The following is a 22,353-nucleotide window of genomic DNA, read 5'->3' as shown; positions in this document are numbered from 1 at the left end:
TTAGGTTGAAACTTATAGTCATAGTCTTGCATTCACTTGAATTATAAGCATCATACTTGCAAGTAGTTCCATGTAGTAGTAAATGCCATTGCAAATAGTCACAGTCATAAGTAGTTCCAGTTGCAGTGCAGTAGTAGTAACAATAGTGGTCCTGAAAGTGTACAGTTATTACCCTTAGTTGCTCCTAAGATACTACAAATATACTCTGTTGATAACCTGGATGTACATAGTGGAAACACTACTGGTCTAAAGTAGAGGTAGTCACAAGTAGTTGCACATGCAGGGAGTCCCAAGTAGTCATTGTTGTAGTTAAAAGTAGTTGTAGTTGCATCCCTAGTAGTATTAGTCAGAGTTACCCTGAAAGTGTAATGTTCATACCCTCAGTCACTCTTAACATACTGCAGATTTACCTTTTTGACAACCTCAATGCACATAGTGACGTTTGAATTAGTCTAACATTCAACGGTCAGTGGCATGACCCAAAAAGCTGATCCTGAGTCAACCCAGCTCTAAATGTGTACTAGAGAAAACTAAGAAGGGTAAACAGGAACAGTGTGCACAAGCACAGGATGGCTGGCCTTCACCCCTCCCCCCCCCCCAGCATGAAAAAAGTTCCAAAGCTGCCAGTAATGGAACTTGACAAAATTCTAAAATCAGCCAACACTTTAGCAGCACAACTTGTGCTTTGACAGCTCTGCCTTGAGCAAAAAGTATTTTATGTGTAAAATTTGTAAAACAGTAGCAGATTTAACTTAGTATAGCTTGCAGTTATAAATATCAATAGTTTTCTGAATCACCATTAGCATTGTAAACTAATTCAGTAGCAAGTCAAATACTAGCCATAAGTACCATAGTTCATACCATTAGATGTACCACTTTATCAAAAGTGCTATACCATATTTAGTGTAGTACTGCTAGTAGATTATAGTATTCAAAGTCTCAATTATACTGTAGCCTATATAGCTTACTGCTGTTACCTTATGCATGGAGTTTCAAGCTCTAATATTATTAGTAGTTCAAAAAATAATGCATACCCAACTGCATGCTTGATACTCATTGATTACTATAACTGTAAAATGCACCACTTGATATTTTTGGTTAACAATTTTGATTGGCAGACTGATGGTCACATGCACTATGAATCTTTGATACTAGTTTAGCCTAATCTACAACCAAAAGAAACAAAGAAGTGCAGCCACACTGTAGTGTGGAAGTTTTAAGCAGCTAGTCTCCCACATTCCACCTTTCCCATTGCCTACTTTAACTGTATGTACATCTTGATAACTACCAGCCCTTCTGAGATTCTTTCTATCTAACAAATTGTCAACTTTGAGAAAATTTGACAATTTGTCCACTACTTGGACAAATTTTCATTTTAGGGTGAAGAAGAGTATAGCAAAAACCTGTCCAAAAGAATGAAGAGTGAGAATGGTTCAAAAGCAAATTTTCACATTGCAAAATTAAAACCCAATAAATTTTTAGTTTGGACAAGTTTTAAAAATCAGCAGTATGGAAGCATCTGCCCTGTATTTGAAGTTATTTTTGTATTTCTTGTGGCCACACCCCACAAAGCAGGATAGTAGGCCTATGTTAATTCTCTAAATGCATGGTAAAATCATTTCAAAGTTGCCCACTAATTGAAATCAATACCAATCTTGGGGATTGCCAATATCTTTGTCTTGAAAAATTAAACACATTATCAGGATTCCAGTATCAGGACTACATTATAGTTCAATAAGAATATAGGACATAAATGGTACTCATAAAGGAAGTGGAACATAGGACTTTTTGGAGCCAATAAACTCACAATCCAGCTGTCAAAATAACCCTCTTTCTATTAATGTTCAAAACACAACTGTGCATAAAGGTGTTCAAATAACATTCTTTACTGTTCTTTAACAACCCAGAAGACAATTTTATAACACTTGATGAAATGGTATAATCTTATGAACATGGTGATTTGCCAACATTGCAAAAAAGGTCTACATTTCAATGATTTCTGTCTAGATTTGATGGGTTTTAAATAATTAAGACACAAATTTTAGATAGTAAGAGAATAAGATATGTCAAATAAAGTAATACTGACAGTCAGTAGTGATATAGCACTAGGGGTAGCACCCTTGGGTGAAACATGATATTTGGGGAACAGATTTTTTTGGAGGGACACAGATATTTTCTGACTTTTTGACTATTTTGAACAAAATGTCTATTTCAAAATTTTGATCAGATATCTAAAAGGGAAGCTGAGAATAAAATGAGAGGGTTATTGGTTGCCCTCCTGCAGTGTTTTAGCATCTTCTGAAAGTTAAGTTTAATACCCCTTGCCATTCTTAATATATTGCAAATATGTCTTTTGATATACTGGATGTACATAGTATCTTTTAATTTCACTTACCATACCACTCAACATTCCCTGAAGTTTCACCTTTACATCCCTAGCCTTTCCCAAAACACCCTGGATCAATCATCCTCCCTTTCCCTAATGATAAATCCTGTATATAAAAAGGGGAAATTGCATAATCAATTGCATCACAACTGAATACCCTTGGCCATTATGCAGATATAGTTGATATGCTCTCCTTGAAAACCCAAATGCACAAAAAAGGCATTAATTGGAATGTTCACTTTATTTGGAAGTCAATAATATGAACTGTGACACATATACCCAGCTTGGTGCCATAGTGAGTTCTTAGTAGGTTAGTAATAGTAGCCTAGTATTTGCACATTAGGGGTAACTAGGAAAAAAGCTTAGTATAGACATGGATAAATGCTATACTTAGATTCAGGATGGAACTGCAATTCCACAGGTAGCCTCTGTCTATTTTTCATCTATCTTAATGTTATGGTAGCCTAATCACAAAAATTTTCCTTACAGCCTAGACTAGCCAATGTAAATATAATTATTCTACTACATAATACCTAGCTTTGCCTGAATTTTGCCATAAATGAGTCTATCTTCAATTTAGATAGGCTACTTTCTTTGAACCTTAAGAACCAATGTCAGGGATTGAACAGTATTTTGCCAAGTCCTCCTCCTGGGCATCTTACCCTGGGCCTCTTTTTGGGAAAGACCTCTTTTCTTTGGCATTCTGGTAAAATAAATATGGGGTTTTGGACCACCTATATTTTACTACAGCATGATGCAATGGGTCCTGCCTTCTTTGTGGAATTTTCAACAATAATTTGTTGGTAGAAATTATAAATAGGGTGTCTGTTTTGACAAGATATTATAAAAAAAATGTTTAATATTTTTGATTCACAGGATAAATATCAAGCAACCAAATTTACATTTATAGAATAAGAAGAAAATCCATATTTCCAAAAAAACATGTCCTTGTAGGCAAGTCAATAAACTAATAATTTTAAGTGCTTGATCTAAAATAATTTTAATAATAACCATATTGGTGTATAGTTTGGACTTTTAGCTATGTATTGATACATACAATTCTTCCCAATTCCTTGCTGTTACCAAGGTGTGAGAGTTTTAGTTTTACATAATTTTGTTCAATTGGATACTGGTTTTTAACCTTTGTAGCCTTAGTTAGCCTACAAGGCTAGCAAAAACTACATGCAGCACAAAGTTGCCTAAAGTCTAGAGGGCTGTGCAGTTCTCCTCTATCCCACCCTGCTCAAGATATCCCTCTTTATGCTCATGCAAGAAGTTCTAATTTCCCTTCTCAGAATAATCAAGGGTACTCTTTGTTTGATCCTAAGTGAATAGTCAAAAAGACCATCTTTAGCAAAGTACCATCTTATATTCCATAAGACAAGTCCTAGTAACTGTTGCCTTTCTGTCATTATAGCCCTACAAAGTAAGATAGAGGCCTAGCCTCTATCTTAGATAGATAGATCTGTATTCTTCAGAGGCCTAGCCTACAGTTACTATTTGGAATAGGCTATAGCAAGGAGAAAGTAATGTATCATCTCTTTGTTTCTCTAATAACTCCCCATAATATAGGAACTCTAGAATCATCATTCTTCTCTTTTCAGACTAACTTTTAATAGCCAACTAGACTTTCAATGATGTAATGATTTGAAATTTTCTGCCACTCAGATTGTTTCACTAATAGTAACAATATAAACTTAATATACTTCCAAAAATTAGACAGTTCATGCAAACTGATATACTTATTTACCATCTATTCAACAGAAGTTTTTGTTTTAGCGAGATGTTACTTGGCTATATCGAAATTTAAGGGGATTTTTCATTTTTATGAGGGTAGAGGGTGATTTTTAAAGTTGAAAAAAGTTTTGAAGAATAAGAAGATAAGCCTGTGAACAAGAAGATAAGCCTGTGAACCATTGTTAGAATATTAAAATCTATACAGTAGTCAGGTATGGTTCTGAAACATGGGTGCACCGAAAAACGGAATAAGATTTCCTAGGTGTTTTCCAGAAATATTGCCTACGGATTGTTTTGAGTACCCATTCGACTAACCGTATGTCAAACAGCCTAGGCTGTAAGGAAAGGGTGATTCAAGCCCAGTCTCTGGGGCTATATTGAGAGAAAATTTGAGAGGGTTAGGGCACGTTCTACGGCTGAGGGAAGACAGATTGCAAAAGATTGTCGATTTCAGCCAACCCTCTACGGCTAACGGAAATTAGGTCGTCCTTGGTTAGGGTGGGAGGATGTCGTAAGGAAGGATTTTACAGAAATGGGAACACTCTGGGAGGCTGTAAAGAAGGAGGTTTGGGATATATTGGGATGGAGGAGGAGCATTCGTAGCTGTGTGAGCCTCAATCTGGCTGGTACTGTGATGAGTTGTTTGTGAAAGTAATAGAGATAGGACAAACAAGACGTGTTGCATTTTAAGTCACAAGCCCGCCAAACAATATATATTTAAGAATTGCTTTTTACTTATCATGTTTTCAGCACATGTTTTTCTGCCAAAGGTAAATGAACTAATTTAAACATCTTTCGCCTTGTAGCTCCAGCCAGGGGTGTCCCGAGGGGGGGGGGTCCCACCTCCCCCCAACTTTTTGGTATTTTATAAAAACTTTGTCTAAGGCGAAAATTTCGGCAGAAACAGTCATCGCGACGATGCTCATTTCTAATGTTTCTGTCTATTTCCCTATAGCAAGATTTAACTTATGTATTTGTATCCCACTCGCTACCCAATTTATTTGGATTTGTGAGTGGTATCACACTAGTCCCGCCAAATTAAAAATTCGGGGATCTAATATGTTTATTTGGCTCTCCTTTCACATTGAGCCCGGTGAAACTCGGTAGTTGTATTGTAATAGTCCCATTTATTTGCATATTTGGTAATTTGACAAGTTCATTTGGCTTCCATATGTTACCAATTTCAATGGATTCGTTAGTTCTGTCACACTAGTTCCACTTATTTGTAATTTCCGCGATTTAATGTGTTCGTTTGGTTTCCTTGCTGCTATAGAACGAAGTTAGGGAATTTTTTTTAGCGGAATTTTTATCTGCCTAGTTCTACACATTTGCAAATCGAGTAATTTGCCATGATCATTAAAATTCATTCAACTACTTTTGTAATTCATTAGACATTCGAAAATTCTGTTGTTGTAAGCAGTTTAAAAACAACCAAAATCTTCTATTTGTCCTGGTAAGTCACTAAATTCGCGAAATTTATTGTTGGCTCCTATCTCATCCGTATTCAAACTTGTAGAATTCAAGCATTAGGCTCATCTCAGTTTTGAATCGTATTGGTTTAGTTCTCCCCCTAATAAGATTCGATAATATCAGATGGTTAAAATTCATTACTTAACTGTTTACTTTGGTTATTAGTCAGAAATCCAACTGAGAAGGTTAACGGAGAGTTGCAGACGAATGGATAAAATGGCAGATAATTCAAAATGTAATATTAAACTTTTTTTTTGAAAATAGTAAGATCTTGTATTTTGAAAAAAACATTCAATCAATTAAGCAACAGATTTCTTATGAAAGTCATTAGGCTATGAAACAAAAGATTTTTAAATGATGTCTGTTTTCCTCGATGTGTTTTAAGAAAAAACAAATGAGTCAATCATATTAAGTTTGACCCTATCCAACCAGAAGTCCTCATTTCTTAGAGCCATTTATTTTTGTAAACATGCATGGTAAGATGTTTTGAGGTTTCTGCTGGAAATCATCTGTTAGCTTAGGAGGAAATTATAATTTTTTCCAGAAATTCTATCATGTTAATCAGAACATAGTCAAGGATTACGCTATGTAAGATCTGAAAGAAACAGGTTTTCCTCTGTAAGATCGACTATGATTTGATTATTTTAAGTGAGAGGAATGACGATGTATCTATATTTTAATTAAATATTGAATGTGTAGAGGTTGCTAGAGGTTAGGTTCAATGTTGAAAATAATACGTTCTGCGTGGCCTGCTATTAATAATTCTCTGTCGAAGTTTCTATAACTTTGCTTCTAAAGTATTATATTATCATCATGTTTTAGTATATTTCATTAGGATTAACCTAACCTCACTCATTTTGTGCGTTCTTTTTAACAGACAAGTACCGATGATTTTTTATTCGACCGACAAACAGTCAAGCACTTTTTTATTTAGTTTAAAAGGAAAACAATTCGAAAGTGACTTTACTCGGGCTCGACGGGAATTTTTAACATTCTCTATAACTATTATTTCATCTCCCATTTTATCCGTTCTGTAGATTTTCCCACTCCCCTTTCGAAGCTTTTTACGAGTTGTAGTTACCATACTTTTTTCTCACACAAGTTAGGTGTTCAGCGCCTTCCAAAATAAGATAAAATTTTTTATTAGACTGTATTTTTGTTACTTTATCGGCTAGTTCGAAACAGGTTTGAAAAGGAAAGCAAAATTGAATTTTATGCATAGTTAGATTTTTTTCCGAGTAACTTACTTGTGGTTTTGTGAAGTTAGCTTTGATGGTAGTTGTTCTGACATTTGCTTTGAAATTGCTTTGAAGTGCCGATAAGAAGCGTAATGTTTCTGTAACCAGAACCAATCGTATAACTGTCAATTGTTATGAATGTGACGCTGAAATAAATAAAGACTATTTATAGATCATGTTCATCATTTTCACAGTAATCTTGAAGTAACACCGAAATATGTGATTGTGCCGTTGTTTAAACTCCCCCTTTACGAAGTCAAAGAAGCACAAGCGATATGACTTTGTTACGGTCACTGTAGCTTTTGTCAGTGAAAGTTTTTCTATGGCTATAACTGCTTCACCCATTCTTAAGGCCCTGCCACTACCTGATGTTGGTATTTGTTATTCAGAAGTATGTATAAATATTTTGGGTGGGGGGGGGCGAGTTTTCTACCGGCGGGAATTTCCACAGGGATAATTTTCCTTAGAGAGGAAAGTTTCCACGGGTTAACTATTCATTGGAATTTTACAGTGGGGGAAGTTGCCAGAATTCCCATACAAAATTCCTTGCATGTCTTGCTTTTTCTTTGCCTACTTAATTTAACGCAAGGAGATGTTAAGGGTAATTGTCCGTGGTAAATTTTTACCAGGATTAAATCGTCTTGAGAATAAGTGCATGAGGAGGAGGGATTTTCCTTGGAGGTGTTGCCAGATTTCCTGGCATTATTTAAAAAATGATTAAAAATTAAATGAAAAAACTAGTATTTTCAACTGAAAGTAAGGAGCAACATTAAAACTTAAACCGAAGAGAAATTATTAGTGTATGAAGGGAGTTGCTCCACCTCAGCACCTTGCTGTTTACGCTAAAGTTTTTTTAGTACTTAAAAAAAACATTGTTCCAAACAAACAAACCTATTGTTTCGGGAGTCGTTCTTAAAGAATTTGAAAATTCAAACTGTAGCACAAAGAGCAAGGTGCTAAGGAGGAGCAACCCCCTAATATACGGAATCATTTCTGATCGTTTTACTTGTACTGCTGCTTCTTACTTTCAGTTGAAAAATTTTGTTTTTTTCATTGCAGAGAGAGGAAGTACTACCAGGTTTGAGCACATAGGGGTAAAAAAAAATTCACACCCTTCCCCAAGAACTTTGAAGCACTACTGTAACTATAAGAACAGATTGAACGGTTTACATTTAAAACTTCAAGATTTAAATTATAACTTTGATGTTTTCAATAAATAGCATCATAACTTCTTGCTAAAGGACCAAACTTCTCTAATATTAGATTAAAATCTAAATTTAGTTTTAAATAAAAGACATGTTTGCCACAACAGTTGTTTAGCAGCTTGCGTTAGAACAAGCATCTATTATGTATATTAAGGTGAAGAGAAATCTTAATGCAAAATATTATTGTTGAGATCGCATCAAGGAGGAAGGTTTGGTTGCAGGCGGGCTGCATATTCCTGTGTAAAAGACCTGGCAACAAAAACAGTGAGAGTGGCCTCAGAATGAGTTATCAAGACGAATCTACAAAGTACACAGAGATGTGATAAAGTGCCTTTAAATTAGTCACAATATTTTTACAATACTACAGTGGCCTACTACTTCTACTACTACTCCTACTTGTCAGCCTACGATTAATGAAACTTCCTATAGAATTGGATGGGAAGAATAGTGAAGTAGAGGAAGAAGGAGGTATAGTATAGTAGAATTAGGTGGATCATAGAATAGAAGAAGACATAACTGTAAACTTAGGTTTAAGGGCGTCTTCAAGGAGGTTATTAAAGTATCGCCTTCTTGCTTATTAGCATTCCATGCTTGATATAGCATTAAAAATTCCCAATTGCGTAAATATAAAAAATGTATAGGCCCTCAGAATTGATCATAGGTAAACTTTTGGCCTTACCAGTTACCAACTTGAGTAGTTATACTATTCTTAGTTCAGTATACGATGGACGGGACCAGCTGTAGGTGGTATAGATGGTGCCTCGTGTACGTACCCAATCAATTAACCAATCATCTATTTAAATTTTCCATGGATTTAATAACAGATAACACTACTGTTCAAAGATAAACACGACGATAAAGATACAAAAACACAACAGTTAAACAAAAGTAGCAGCTACTTAAGGGCTTATAAATAAAATAGAAAATTCCAGTATTATCAAACACAAAGTAATACCAAAGATAGCCGAGAGGCCTTTTTAATTATAGCAACAAACTTACAAACAACTTACCTTATTTCATAGACTTTAGATTAAAGATAAGTTCGAAGTAAATAAAATTTAAATTCCTTTGTATTAATAGTGAAGAATTAAATTTATCAATAAGGTCATTGTGAGCATTCCAGCACCTGGTTATTGTCACTAACGGAGCAAATTCAGATCTCTCAGCACTTTATTTGTCAATGCAGATACTTTTTTTTGCCTGTTGTTATAATTTCACAAATCTTGTGATTCAGAGAGCAAACTTTTACTGAGGTAATATGGTGACAATTTTTTAATGTCTTAATTAAATTTGAAAACAAATGCTCCAAAAGTAGATTATTGAGAAACTGGAAGTATATCTAGATAATTTTATGAAGATTTTGTTGCAGACTTATATGGAAGTGTAATAGGTAATGGAATAAAAGGTTTCAGGATTGTTAGGGGTTTATTTTGTAAACGTACATTAGTTTAATATTGCTTTTAAATTCGGATGATTATAATACAGAACAAAAATTAATATTAGACTAAAACAGAGCAAAGTATATGTTTCTTAAAGCAGAATAGGGCAAGTAATGCTTTGGCCTTTGCTTAGACCAACACACCTTGAAATCTTATGCACAGTTTTTCAATATATGTTTTAAAAGATGGAAATCCACCCAAAAACTTAGTTTTGTAACAAAAAAATCAAAAATTAAGTAAAACTTCATTTTTGGCTGTATGGCAAAAAGGTCCGATTAAACAACCTACTGTTGGTTTGGAAATCCCATTTTGGCTCTTCTCCCAAATTCTCATTGGTCCATATAATTGATCTTAGGTAAATTTTTGACCATACCAGATACAAATTCGAACAGTTATACCATTCATAGCCCCGGATACGATGGACGGGACCAGCTGTAGGTGGTATAGATGGCACCTCGTGTACGTCCCCCAGTCAATTAACTAATCATCTATTTCAATTTTCCATCTAGTTAACAAAATTGGATAAATATAAATATAGGCTTAGATAGGGCCTATTATCCAGATGGAGGAAATCTCCTGCTTAAAAAGACACGACAAAGGTGTTACAAAACTCTTAGGCTTCATTGGATTAAACAATCAAAGGAAAGGTAAAAAAATCAAGTTGGAAATATGAGCCGTGGCTACTAACAATCTTTCGTAAGCCAGAAAAATGTGAAGCACAAAAATGGATTGGAGGCTGCTAGGCTTCCATATGCATGCAAAAAGATTTCCTAAATCAAAAGGCATCTAAATAGTCACACTAGCATGAATTACAGTTGAAATATTAGGCAGGACTGCTAGGAGTTATGTAAAATCAAAAGTGTTGCAAATACAGTCATGTTCATTTATGTGTCTGGAAACAGATTCTTTCTGGCAGTAAGTAAGAAAAACAAGAAAAAACTGTAGGAGGGCCAAATCTGGAACTTTGGTGTGTCAAAATATTTTTTTGGTTTATAGTAATAAGCCCCTCCCCCCTAGAGATTCCTGAACTTCCTCTAAATTGATGCATAAAAATACAAAAAGATAGACACAATTCCATTAAAGCGAAGATGTGGTATAAAAAAAAAAAAATATTGAGACAGGGAAAAGTTCCTTTGAGTACATTTTCTTTTATTTTTCCTTTTATTTTACATTTTGTAACTAATAATTTTTTGTTAGATTATATTTATTTATACAAAGTAAAACAGTTCAAAATAGGGATGAGACTTTTTTATTGACAGCGAATAGATATAAAATTTAACTGGATATTTCGAAGACATATACAGTGTTCATCATCAGCAGTAAAACTCCTTTTTTAGTTTTACTGCTGGCCTTATATTCTATTTAAACAATCATAACATTTTTCACAAATCGGCTTCATTTACGTCTACATGGCTCAGAAGCAGCAAGGTTTTAAAATTCAAATTTGAACTTTCTTCTGACGCATTTTGCGCGGCTACTTCAGAATTTGAGCTTTATCTAACACCATTGTTCTGATGAAGGTCATCCCTTTAAGGTAAGGAGGCCATTTTAAGACATATCCCCGTGCCTCCATTTTCTGTTATTATCGGTATCTCTCGCTGAATTTAGTAAGCCTTATGCAGGCTATCCATCTCAGTTGGGTAACAATTCTTTTGCTTCATTCAGAAATTTCTGCTATACTTCCACTTTTTTCTCTCTGCCTCATCATGTTACTTTTTTTCACCCCTCTCTTCAAGTGCTTTAAATGCGAAATTTTTATCTTTGTCTTCCATTTCCATTTGTGATGTTACGCAGCTAATCAAGTATTCAGCTGGTTTTTTAATGCTTATTACGTCACAAAATTATATATATATTAAAAGTGACTCTACTCTTAAACCCATCGGAAATGGCAGTTTATAACCTACAAATGTTCTGACAACAATTTATGTGTTCCCTTTGCTAAATTTTAGCAGTTTTATGTTTAAACTACAAGTATATAGCCTGTACTTGTAGTAAGGATGAATGAGAAACTGTTTGCTATTATTTTGCCCAAAATTCTCCTGTTTCTACCAACATTTCTACGGTCCAGTTATATTTTTGTTTACATATTATATTTTTTCTATTCTTCTAATTTGTGGTACCTATCCTTTATTATTTAGTGATACACGGTACTACTGCATGAACCAGTTTACGTTGATTACTAAAACTATTAAAACTACTAGTAATACACTTGCTAAATATTATGTACTTTTTCTTCATTTTAAAATTAATGGTTGAGCCTTTTTCTATTTATAATAGGCTGAGTTCTAGCAAAACTGCTCGAAGTTTTGTTAATTCAATCGCCGCTAAACGTGAAATCATTTTGCTTTCTGGTAAAGTCATTTTGTTTTTAATCAATTACTTTATTTAGTCTTTTTGACCCAGTTTTCCGTAAACCAGGAGATGTAGTAAACTAGATTCTTTTGTCGTAACTTGGCTCTTTAGCTTGCCCTTGGAGGGGTATGGGTGCGGCCCCAAGGGTATTAAAACTAGGGTAGCGATTCCTCAGGGTCAGGCTGACCGATTATGTAGGGCGTCATACTGGTACAGATGACAAACTTAAATAACGCTGTGGAGAGATTTAGTATAATATAAATACTTTTATTAAACTCACAAAACAAGGGTTCAGGAATCTGGCAGCGTCTATATATGTAACACTGGGATTATGTATTCCGCGGTATAAAACCAACACAATATTACAATTACAAACTATAAGATATTAAGGCACTTACAATATTCCAAGGTATTCCTAAGTAAAAAGGACTAGAGGTCAACCCAGGAATTAATATAGGAAAATTATTTGATCCCATCAAATGTATCTTATGTCAACCATATCTCTCAGGACCAAAGACGTACAAAAGCAAGGAAGTTGGTGTTTCTCAATTTCCTTTCAAAGCCTACACATGCCAGGATGAATGATTCAGTTGCACTTAATTTCTAAGTTTTTATCTTAGGCTAAGGGTGTGATTTTTATGATACAATGTATAAATAAATTATCCAGGAGGAATTTAATGAGACTATTCTGGATCATTAAAAATAATGCAGCTCTTGGATATAAAATTAAAGTAATATACAATGCAATTCGCATTCTACCTAAAACAAAATTTATTTCAAAACAGAATAAGTCTTATAAGATCTGTAACTAGGATAACAGGTTATATTTACCTATTAAATTTACTTGTAAGAAGAACGAAGATACTAATTTACCAGAAATTTTAAATCAGAGAGAGATGAAACAGGCCCTTCCTAATAATTTGAACTATAAAGATAGTCCAATTTGAACTAACCAATTCTCAAAAAGAATAGGGTAAAGGATCTTTAATTATAATCTAATCCTTTAAAGGTGGGACAGTAATATGAATTGAAAACCTGTGTGTAATTGTAAACAACTGGGTCCGTTTGTAAATCCCACTCACCGACATGTTATAACAGGGGACTTATCAATAATAGATCAAGAGAATCTTCAAAATATAACGAACAAATTGGCTAAATTCCATCTTTCCCATCATTTGAAACCATCAAGTATTCTTGGTAGCTTAGAAAATGATTTTGCTTTATTTAAGTGGTATAGCTTGATAAGTTTCTATATTTAATAAAAATAAACAGAGTTTTCAAATTCGGAAGAAATTAATTATTAGTAGAATAAGCAATAAAATATTGGCTAACTTACAAAACCGTAACAATAATTCATTATTTTATAATGCTAGGATAAAATAAGCAATTGCTAATCTACATAATGAATTTATGATTGTACTTGTGGATAAAGCTAATAACAATTTGGCCATAAATCTGTCAGAAGCTGAATTGTAATGTCTTAACAAGGGAGTTATGTACGACCAATGTTTGCGAAAAGGTAAATCTAGAGGATGACAACTTAAATGAAAGTACATAGGAAATACAGTTTATAAAATTTAATATTAGAATTAATGAAAATCATGAAAAGTTCCCTTTCTCATATTGGACTTTAAAATTTCACAAAAAGCCCCCTAAACCATGTTTTATTGTTGGAGCAGATAGATGTCCAACTCGAATTGCTGCTACCGACCTCTATTTAATTTTACAGAAACCATAAATAAACTTAAAGCCTGTTGTTCTCGTGTTAAAAATTTTTCGAAATTTAATCAATACTGGAGTGTTTATAATTCACTGCAGGTGATAGACTCTTTAGCAACAATATTTGCCAAAATAATAGAGTACTTCGATTTTGCGACATTGTTCACAAATCTATCACTTAATGTGATGTTTGAACATTTAAAAACAGTTATTAAGAAATCTTTTCTTTTATTTAATACGAGGTTCCTAAAAATAAACACTCATAATTAAAAAGGTAGATGGACAAACTGTTTTAACAGTACAGTTAGTTCCAGATGCTACAGCTTAGACATGATTTTTGATTTATCAGAATTTCTTTTGTATAATATATATATAAGATTTAATGGTAATTTGTATATGCAAATTGTGAGAACTCCCCTTGGGGTAATGTCAGTCCATTTATAGCTTACTTGTATTTAAGTCAACTAGAATATAAATTTTTGATAGATAAGTATAATCCAAATAATTTAAAACATGCTTTTTCAAATAATAAAAGACATTTAAATGACATTTAGGTTTTAAATTTTAAGGAAATTATTAATATTTCTAAAAATATTTATCCACCATAGTTAACTTTGGAACCTAGTCGTGGCACAGGTCTAAAAGATCATTTTTTGATTTGAAAATTCATATTTCTGATAATAATAAATTATGTTTTTTTAATGTGTAATAAAACTAATGATTTTGATTTGAAGTCATGAATATCCCGTTCCCTGAAAATAATATACATTCAAACATCACATAACCAGCATTTTACTAACAACTACTTAGATATGCAATAGCTTACTTGTATTTAAGTCAACTAGAATATAAATTTTTGATAGATAAGTATAATCCAAATAATTTAAAACATGCTTTTTCAAATAATAAAAGACATTTAAATGACATTTAGGTTTTAAACTTTAAGGAAATTATTAATATTTCTAAAAATATTTATCCACCATAGTTAACTTTGGAACCTAGTCAGGGCACAGGTCAAAAAGATCATTTTTCGATTTGAAAATTCATATTTCTGATAATAATAAATTATTTTTTTAAATGTGTAATAAAATTAATGATTTTCATTTGAAGTCAGGAATATCCCGTTCCCTGAAAGTAATATACATTCAAACATCACATAATCAGCATTTTACTCACAATTACTTAGATATGCAAGAATTTGGGTAGTTATACTGATTTAAAATATATATTATAAAATTTCAAGCCACAAATTGATTTTAAGAGGTTTCTCTGTAAATAAATTAACTTGGCAATTTAAAGTATTTAGTTTTCATTTCAAGAATTGTTCAGTAAATACAGAAAGAACTATCAAGTAATGCTTAGCAAAATCTTTGGTTGATTTTGAAACCCTTGTCATTGGCAATAGTGAGTCCCTTATCTTTAACAGTGGATTGCCAGTGGAGTTTATGTAAGATGTAGTTTTTGGAAGTATTAATTTGCATTCACCTCCAAGAATTTAATTTAGGTTATATGTGCATAGATAAAGAAGAATTTATAACATATTAAAAATAAGCTCAGTATAAAAGGAGCTAATGTTAGGCATGCCGATTTGCCTGGGTAGGGAATTTAAAGTGCCGAAACCCTATAGGCAAGTGTGTATTCTCCTGATGAGCCCTTGTATTGGTCCCTTTTGAATTATTTGTTTGCTCTATAGTCTGAAACAATCGGTTTATAACGACTTATGCTTACTGACGACACGACTGCCTGTCCCTGGACTATTCATTGTGGTTGAATGTGCATGGCTATGCTGTTTGGCCTATATAATTGGATGGGCGAGTAGGGTTAAGGCCTCCATCAGGTACTTATATATCTTAATTATTAAAGTAGGTAAACAGTCTTCCTTTCTCTTTCTGTCTTTTTTTATGATCGGTTGTGTGGTGTGCGTTTGTTTCTCTGAATGTGCTGTTCCATTGATGATTTCTTTTTCAATACTTTAGTAAAAGCGGTATTTCTAAACTTTGTATTTTGTGTCTTAATATATTTAGTTTACTAAAATCAAATTCTGACTTAATTGGTCAGCTTACTATACTCACTACACGTGAAGTTCGTAAAAGAATCTCATATAAGTGGCAATTGTGGGTAATTTTTACATATTAGATTTCTTAAAATTGATATCTCTTTTCAAAGAAAGTTTAAAATGCTTATCTTTGCTAGCTATCAAACAATCAAAACATGTGTCCTTTTCTTTTAGACTCGGAACTTTTATGTGATTAAAACATAAAAAACTAGTTTTCTTAGCTAAAATGAAAAAGTGACGTTAAAAATTAAATTGTAAAGAAATTATTTTGTTTATGAAAAGGGCTTGTTCCCTCCTCAATGCCAGTCTGTTTGTTTATTGTAGTTTGTTTTTTAGTTTTAGAAAACTGAGTATTGACAAAGATTCAAATTTTAGCGTAAAGACCTAGGTGTTGAGGAAGGGAGAGCCCCCTGTGGCTTAAGGTTTGATATGTCTTCTTACTTTCAGTTAAACAAAAATCTATTTAATTTCTGAATATTTTTTCAAGTAATGCAGGTTCGAGTTTGGATCCCCGTACAAAAGAAATTAAAACGAAGTTAGCATATTAAGTTTGACAAGTTTATTTTGTATTTGAAGGATTGTCCCCTCCTCATACCTGGCTCTTTACGTTTAGGCTGTTATCACATTCAAACAAACTTCTACTTAAACGGGCCCCGTTTTTCAGTAGCCGCTTTTTATAAATTGGGACTAACATTCAAGCTTTAGCGTAAAGAGCAAGGTATTGAGGAGAGGGCAGATTTTCTTACATAGAATGATTTTTGTCTGTTTGAGTTTGATTTTGGTTCCTTACTTTTGCTTCTAGTTAAAAAAAAATGTTTTTTTTTTCTGATTAATTTCAGTAAAAATAATGCAAAACTTACTTTCAATGAAATAAACTTGTTTTTTTTTATTTAATTTCTTTCGTTTTTCAAATGATGCCGGCAAATCTGGCTCTCCCTCTATGAGATATCCTTACTGAAAAATCCCCTAAGGAAATTTCATCCAACGTAATGTGACCCTCCCTGCCAAACTCCCTTCAGACAGTTCCATCCCTGCTGGAAATTCACCCTCCTAGGAAATTGATCACGGACAAATGAGCCAGAAAAATCCTTCTTAGTATTCTTTCAGTTGAATAAGACTTTAATCTCTAATTAGTGCCTCAATCACTTCAGAGATCCTCCTTCCGTGGAAATTATTTCCTGGAAAAGGGAACACGTGGACAGAAACCCCTGGACAATTCCCTCGGAGTTTTTTTCAAATTAAATATTTCGTATAAATAGAATATAAGATAATGAAAAGGAATTTATTATAGTGATTCTCTATGGTAATTTCTCCAGTGTAATATTTTCTCTTGAAACTTCACCCCCGGAACTTTCCTTCTACAGAAATTTTATCCACATTAAAATAAATCCCAAGTATAATTCCTCCCCCCATGAAAAGCACCTGTATACCTCCGAATAACGAATTCTATATGATAACAATTAGTAGCTTTCATAGCTTACAGGCCTCTCCCCGAGGAATATGGGGAATAATTTTACTACTAAGGACATGGTTATTTCATTTTTCAACTAAATTGAACAAAGTGGCTATCTCAAAATTTTGATCACACAACTTTGGGGGGAAATTGGCGTTAGAGGAGGTTCAGTTGCCCTCTAATCATTTTGGTCGCTTAAAAGAGCACTAGAACTTCTAATTTTTGTTTGAATACATCCTCTTTCCATCTTCTAGGGCCATTATTTCAATGCGATCAGGCCTAGGAAGGCCTGGTTTAATTATATTCGATTTTCCCCATACCACGAATAAAAGTAATAATTTAAAATTTAGTGAATAGTTCAATGTCTAAATAATTTGTTTGTCTTTATATTTTCTTTCAATGACCTTTAAAATCATACCTTTATCTAATATTTTAAATTTCTTTTCAAAATCAGCTGCCTTAGCATCAAAACGGCTAGGGGTAAATATATCAACCATATCACCTTTGAAATGAATAGTAACAACAAGTTTATTGCCCATATTTAGTAGTAACAAATTTTATTCCTATAATCGTGTATTCCGTTACAATCTCTAAATCTTCTTTCCTAATAGTTAGATTATATTCATTTACCTTTTTCATTTTACTTAAAAGTTTCTTTATTTAATAGTAAATAATTTTGTTAAACAAAATTTCAAATCGAAAATAATTTATATATTAACATATAATTTGCTATCAATGACTTCCATGATTGCTTTTCTTTCTGAAAATATAACACAGTAAATGTTATATGTATTAGTAAGTACTTGATCTAATAAAAGTTTAATTTCTATATTAGCAGTTTATCCAATTCAATAAATATTCGATTCACGCTTTGAAACATCAAAAAAAGGATATTTGTTATCAAATCAATGTCATTTATAATCGTTCAATTATCAACATTTTTATGTTTATATCCCAACTGGAAAAATCGTTGATAAGCGTTAGAGTAATCTTCATTAGCATCACTGAAATCACGTTTAAAATCTTCTTATGGATATTTACATCCAAATACTCTCATTTCAATTCTATTAGTGTCCATATGGTCAAATACCATATTTTTCTGGCCTAGAACTTTTATTTTTCTCAGATTTCTGCAACACAATAACAAATTTAGGTTTATTATAGTGCTCACTGATTACCCTCCATGTTAATTCTTTATCTGTTTTATTATCACTTTTATAGGTATTACATGCTTCCCATCTTAATTCAGATGAGCTGCCCTCCTAATACAGCTTTTAATTGTTCTGCCTTCTTCGTTCATCTGGCTTTTAATTGAGTTGCTCTGGGTAAACCGGAATATAATACTGGTAACATCCAAGATAAATTCATTACATCTACTTTAAAATTTTCTAGCTCCAGATTTTATAATCATATCGGGAAAGTCGTTGCTTTTTAATATAATTTGATGTGTTACGCCTCGAAAAATACGATTAATATCCTAACATAATCTAAATAATTTGATAATGGTAAATACATACTAACCGCGTGACTCTTTTTCGTTTTATTACATCTTTTAAATTAACCAATATTAAAAGCGTTATTTCGTTTTTTTGTAATCGTTCCGCCACCCACTTCTGCAAGTGTAAAAGTGCCTTCAAATTCATTTTCTGCTTTAAAAGGATCATTGGATTTGGTTTTATCTTCATACCAAAACATATTAGTACCTACGCTTCGCCTATAGTCATCTACAATTCTAATGAATTTTAAATAGTAGTCGTTATACCTACATAATCAACATTTTCAATAAATTTTCTATTTATAATATATTCAGTATTTCTGAAAAAATTAAATCCATTATTTGTTAAAGTACCTTCTGCATTATTTTGCATATTTGATCCATCCCATTGTTTTTTTTCACTTTTACATGAAGGTAACTATCACTTGGAAGAATCCAAGATTCTACATCTTTTAAAATGAAACTATTATTTAATTGTTGAGGTATATTCACGTTGTTTTCTCTAATTTCTGTATATTCATATTTGGTTGTAGAATGATCAATAAAAGGCTTTTCAAATATTTTCCACTATGGAGCAACGATTTTATTCACTGCCATTTGTATACAGAAGATATGTAGCTATTTATATAAGCTATTTATTTATTTATTTAAGCTATTTATAATATATTCAGTATTTCTGAAACAATTAAATCCATTATTTGTTAAAGTACCTTCTGCATTATTTTGCATATTTGATCCATCCCGTTGTTTTTTTTCACTTTTACATGAAGGTAACTATCACTTGGAAGAATCCAAGATTCTACATCTTTTAAAATGAAACTATTATTTAATTGTTGAGGTATATTCACGTTGTTTTCTCTAATTTCTGTATATTCATATTTGGTTGTAGAATGATCAATAAAAGGCTTTTGAAATATTTTCCATTAAGGAGCAACGATTTTATTCACTGCCATTTGTATACAGAAGAAATTATTAAATAAACTTTAAAAGGTTTTCAAATAGTGGAGGTGGATCTTCGATTGTCACTTAGGAAGTCTACAAGAGCATCACTGGGGATGTAGCTTAAATCCCTTCCCTAAAGTCATTGCATCTAATAAGCTTTTCCATTGTTCATCGAGATGTTCATTGAAATATCTCGTATTATTTGAAACTATATCTTGTAAAGATCTCACGTTATTTAACTCTGTTTGATTATAATCTGTCCAATCTTTTCCATATTCAATCGTTCTATTTTTAAGTAATTCCAATCGATGTTTAATCACAGTGTTATACATGGAACGAGCTTCATCCTTTATATTTTTTGTGGACGTCTTGAACAATTGAGAACTGGCAACATTTCTGAAGATAGTACCAATCCTGCTACCATACTGTCTTGTATACAAGAATTTTTTCTTATTGATCAGCTTTTATTATAAATAAATTTTATTTAATAATTTTATTAAAATTTTTTCAAATCCAAAACATATTCAATATTTTCTACATTCAGAGAAATTAATCTACCTAATCGATCAGTTATAGTTTTTTTTAGAGCGTTGAAATATTCGTTTCGATCGATTGGAAGATATTGCCTTTCTACAGAAATATCAGAGAGTAGCATTCCAGGTTCTGTTTTTGGAGCAAAACTCTAGATTACATCAGAGGTTGTATTCCCATTCAAAATTTAACCATCCACTAATGAGCAGTAAATATGTATTTTATCAACATTTCTTGTAATACTAGGAACCTTAGTACCTTCACTGTATTACTACATAGTTCAGCTTCATTTTCAAATCCTAAAACAGAACATAAATCACTATTAAACCGAAATTTATAATTCTCTTTCAAAATATTAACAAACTTCTTGTTGCTAGATTGGATGATATACTGATTAGGCATCAAAATAACGAGCTAAGAAATAATTTAACCCTCTTCATCATACAACTCATTGGGAATAACCACTTTAAACCATTCATCCTTATTTTTTTCCCTGTATTCAAATACATTGTTTTTAAGTTGATCACTAATATTATACCATGAGGACCATAGTGTGCATTAAGTTAAAGCTATTTCATAATCAGTGTTTCCATCTAACTTCATCGGATTACTTGTATAAGACTCTTTGATTTATCTTTTGTTACCACTAATAATAAAAGACTAATAAAAATGTTTATTAGTGTTTAAGATTCATCCAATCGTTTTAATCATCTTTCTAAATTTATGTCAGTTTCATATAATTTATCAGTAATCATATTTGTATTTTTATCTTCAGCTTCAACAATTGGAGCTCCCAACTTTTCAGCATCGTCACGAAATCCAGCTTGCTCTATGACACGACCTTGAACTGTATTTCTTTGTGTTTTTCTACTTTTCACTATACTAGATAATAATCTATTCAACTTTAATGGATCCATTTATAGAATGAAAGTCTTATTGAATATCTTTCGAGTGTTCTTTTTGTAAAAACCACCAATAATGAGTTCACTAATTTTATCCGACAGTTCATACGTTATAAGCATTGTACGTTTCACTGCAGCTATTGAAACTCTTCAGTTGTATAATTTAGTAGGTAACCTTTATGAAAAACACCCTTACTTTTTTTAATTCTAACTAAATCACCAACATTGAATTTGTGTATGGATGGTTTTTGTACTTTGGCATCAGAGAATAGATTAGTATAGACATTGTTTTCATTTCCTTTTTTACTTGCTTCTATTGGTATTAATTATATTTCCATAATTATATTTCCATAATATTGGTATTAATTATATTTCCATAATTTTTCTTTGCTTGTTCTATTAAACAGTTCAACAATTTGAGCTTACAATTCACTTCCAGATGAGAACCAATGAGTTTCATGACTCTTAAAAATATTTGAACGTTTTATGTAACAAATTCTGTACCTTTATCTATTGGTATTTTTTAGGTTTTCTATTGTTAAAAACACCAGTAAAAATATTAATGATTTCCTTATCCATTTTATCCTTTAAAGCAATACACCAAGCATATTTATTAAAACAATGGATGACTGTAAAAATATGGTTAAAATTATTACTTTCACATTTATAATGCTTAATGTCAACTAAATCTGCTTACCACTAATCATCAATACTATGAATAATTTCTAAGACCACATTGGCTTATCATGACGAAGCACAAAATCGCAAAGAAAAGAAGAACGAGGACAATAAACAGCCAGTGGAAAAATTGAAAAATTTTTCAGTGTAAAATAAACTGATAAAAATACAAATAAAAACTTAACACAAAACTAAAATAGGATAACCCTTTCTCAGCAACAGTGAAAGGGTAACACAACTCAAAACGAAATTTCACAATTTCATCATACTTACAGCACTCTTAAAGGCTAATTGCTTTCCAAGTAGATTATTATCCAACAATTTTTTAGATTTTGCAATAAAAACCTGTGGAATAATGTGAAAACGATCAAAATTAATAATTTTGTCGTAAACGAGACTTAAAGAAGTTTCTCCTGTATTTGTATAGAGAGCTACCTTTTGGTGTATGTGATTTTTGTCTCATCTGCTTCTCTGAAACCTTGCATGAGACCTTTAACTGGAGAAATAATGGAAGTGTTGTCAAATAAGATGAAACGGTGCGGACTAACGAACAAATATTGAGCCAAGGCGAAATAAAACCTCTAAGGCCTTTGACGTAGCCTCATGGCCTTGTCAATTGAAGGCTTATGCTCTAATAACCTCTCACCTAGTTGCTGTTGGGTTCTCCCAATATAAAAACGGCCTCAAGAACAGGAAATTCTATAAACACTACTACCCGGAATGGTGTTGGTTTTATCTTTACCTCTGTTG

At 32.4% G+C, this 22,353-nt stretch overlaps 1 protein-coding gene across 2 annotated transcripts in view; it reads right to left on the bottom strand.

Annotated features, from left to right (window-relative positions):
- LOC136038217 (uncharacterized) overlaps window positions 1-22,089 on the bottom strand; it is a gene marked incomplete in the record, with an annotated part of 124,171 nt that extends 102,082 nt beyond the window's left edge. Inside the window, 1 exon segment of one of the 2 annotated variants that reach the window (XM_065721304.1) lies at window positions 22,039-22,089. In XM_065721304.1, coding sequence (XP_065577376.1) covers window positions 22,039-22,066 — 28 coding nt within the window. 2 annotated transcript variants of the gene reach the window in all.
- Window positions 22,090-22,353: the final 264 nt, after the last annotated feature.

This window comes from Artemia franciscana, chromosome 17 (assembly GCF_032884065.1).
Source record: "Artemia franciscana chromosome 17, ASM3288406v1, whole genome shotgun sequence".
Classification (NCBI taxonomy): Eukaryota; Metazoa; Arthropoda; class Branchiopoda; order Anostraca; family Artemiidae; genus Artemia; species Artemia franciscana.
This window is presented reverse-complemented; position numbering and strand designations above follow the sequence as displayed.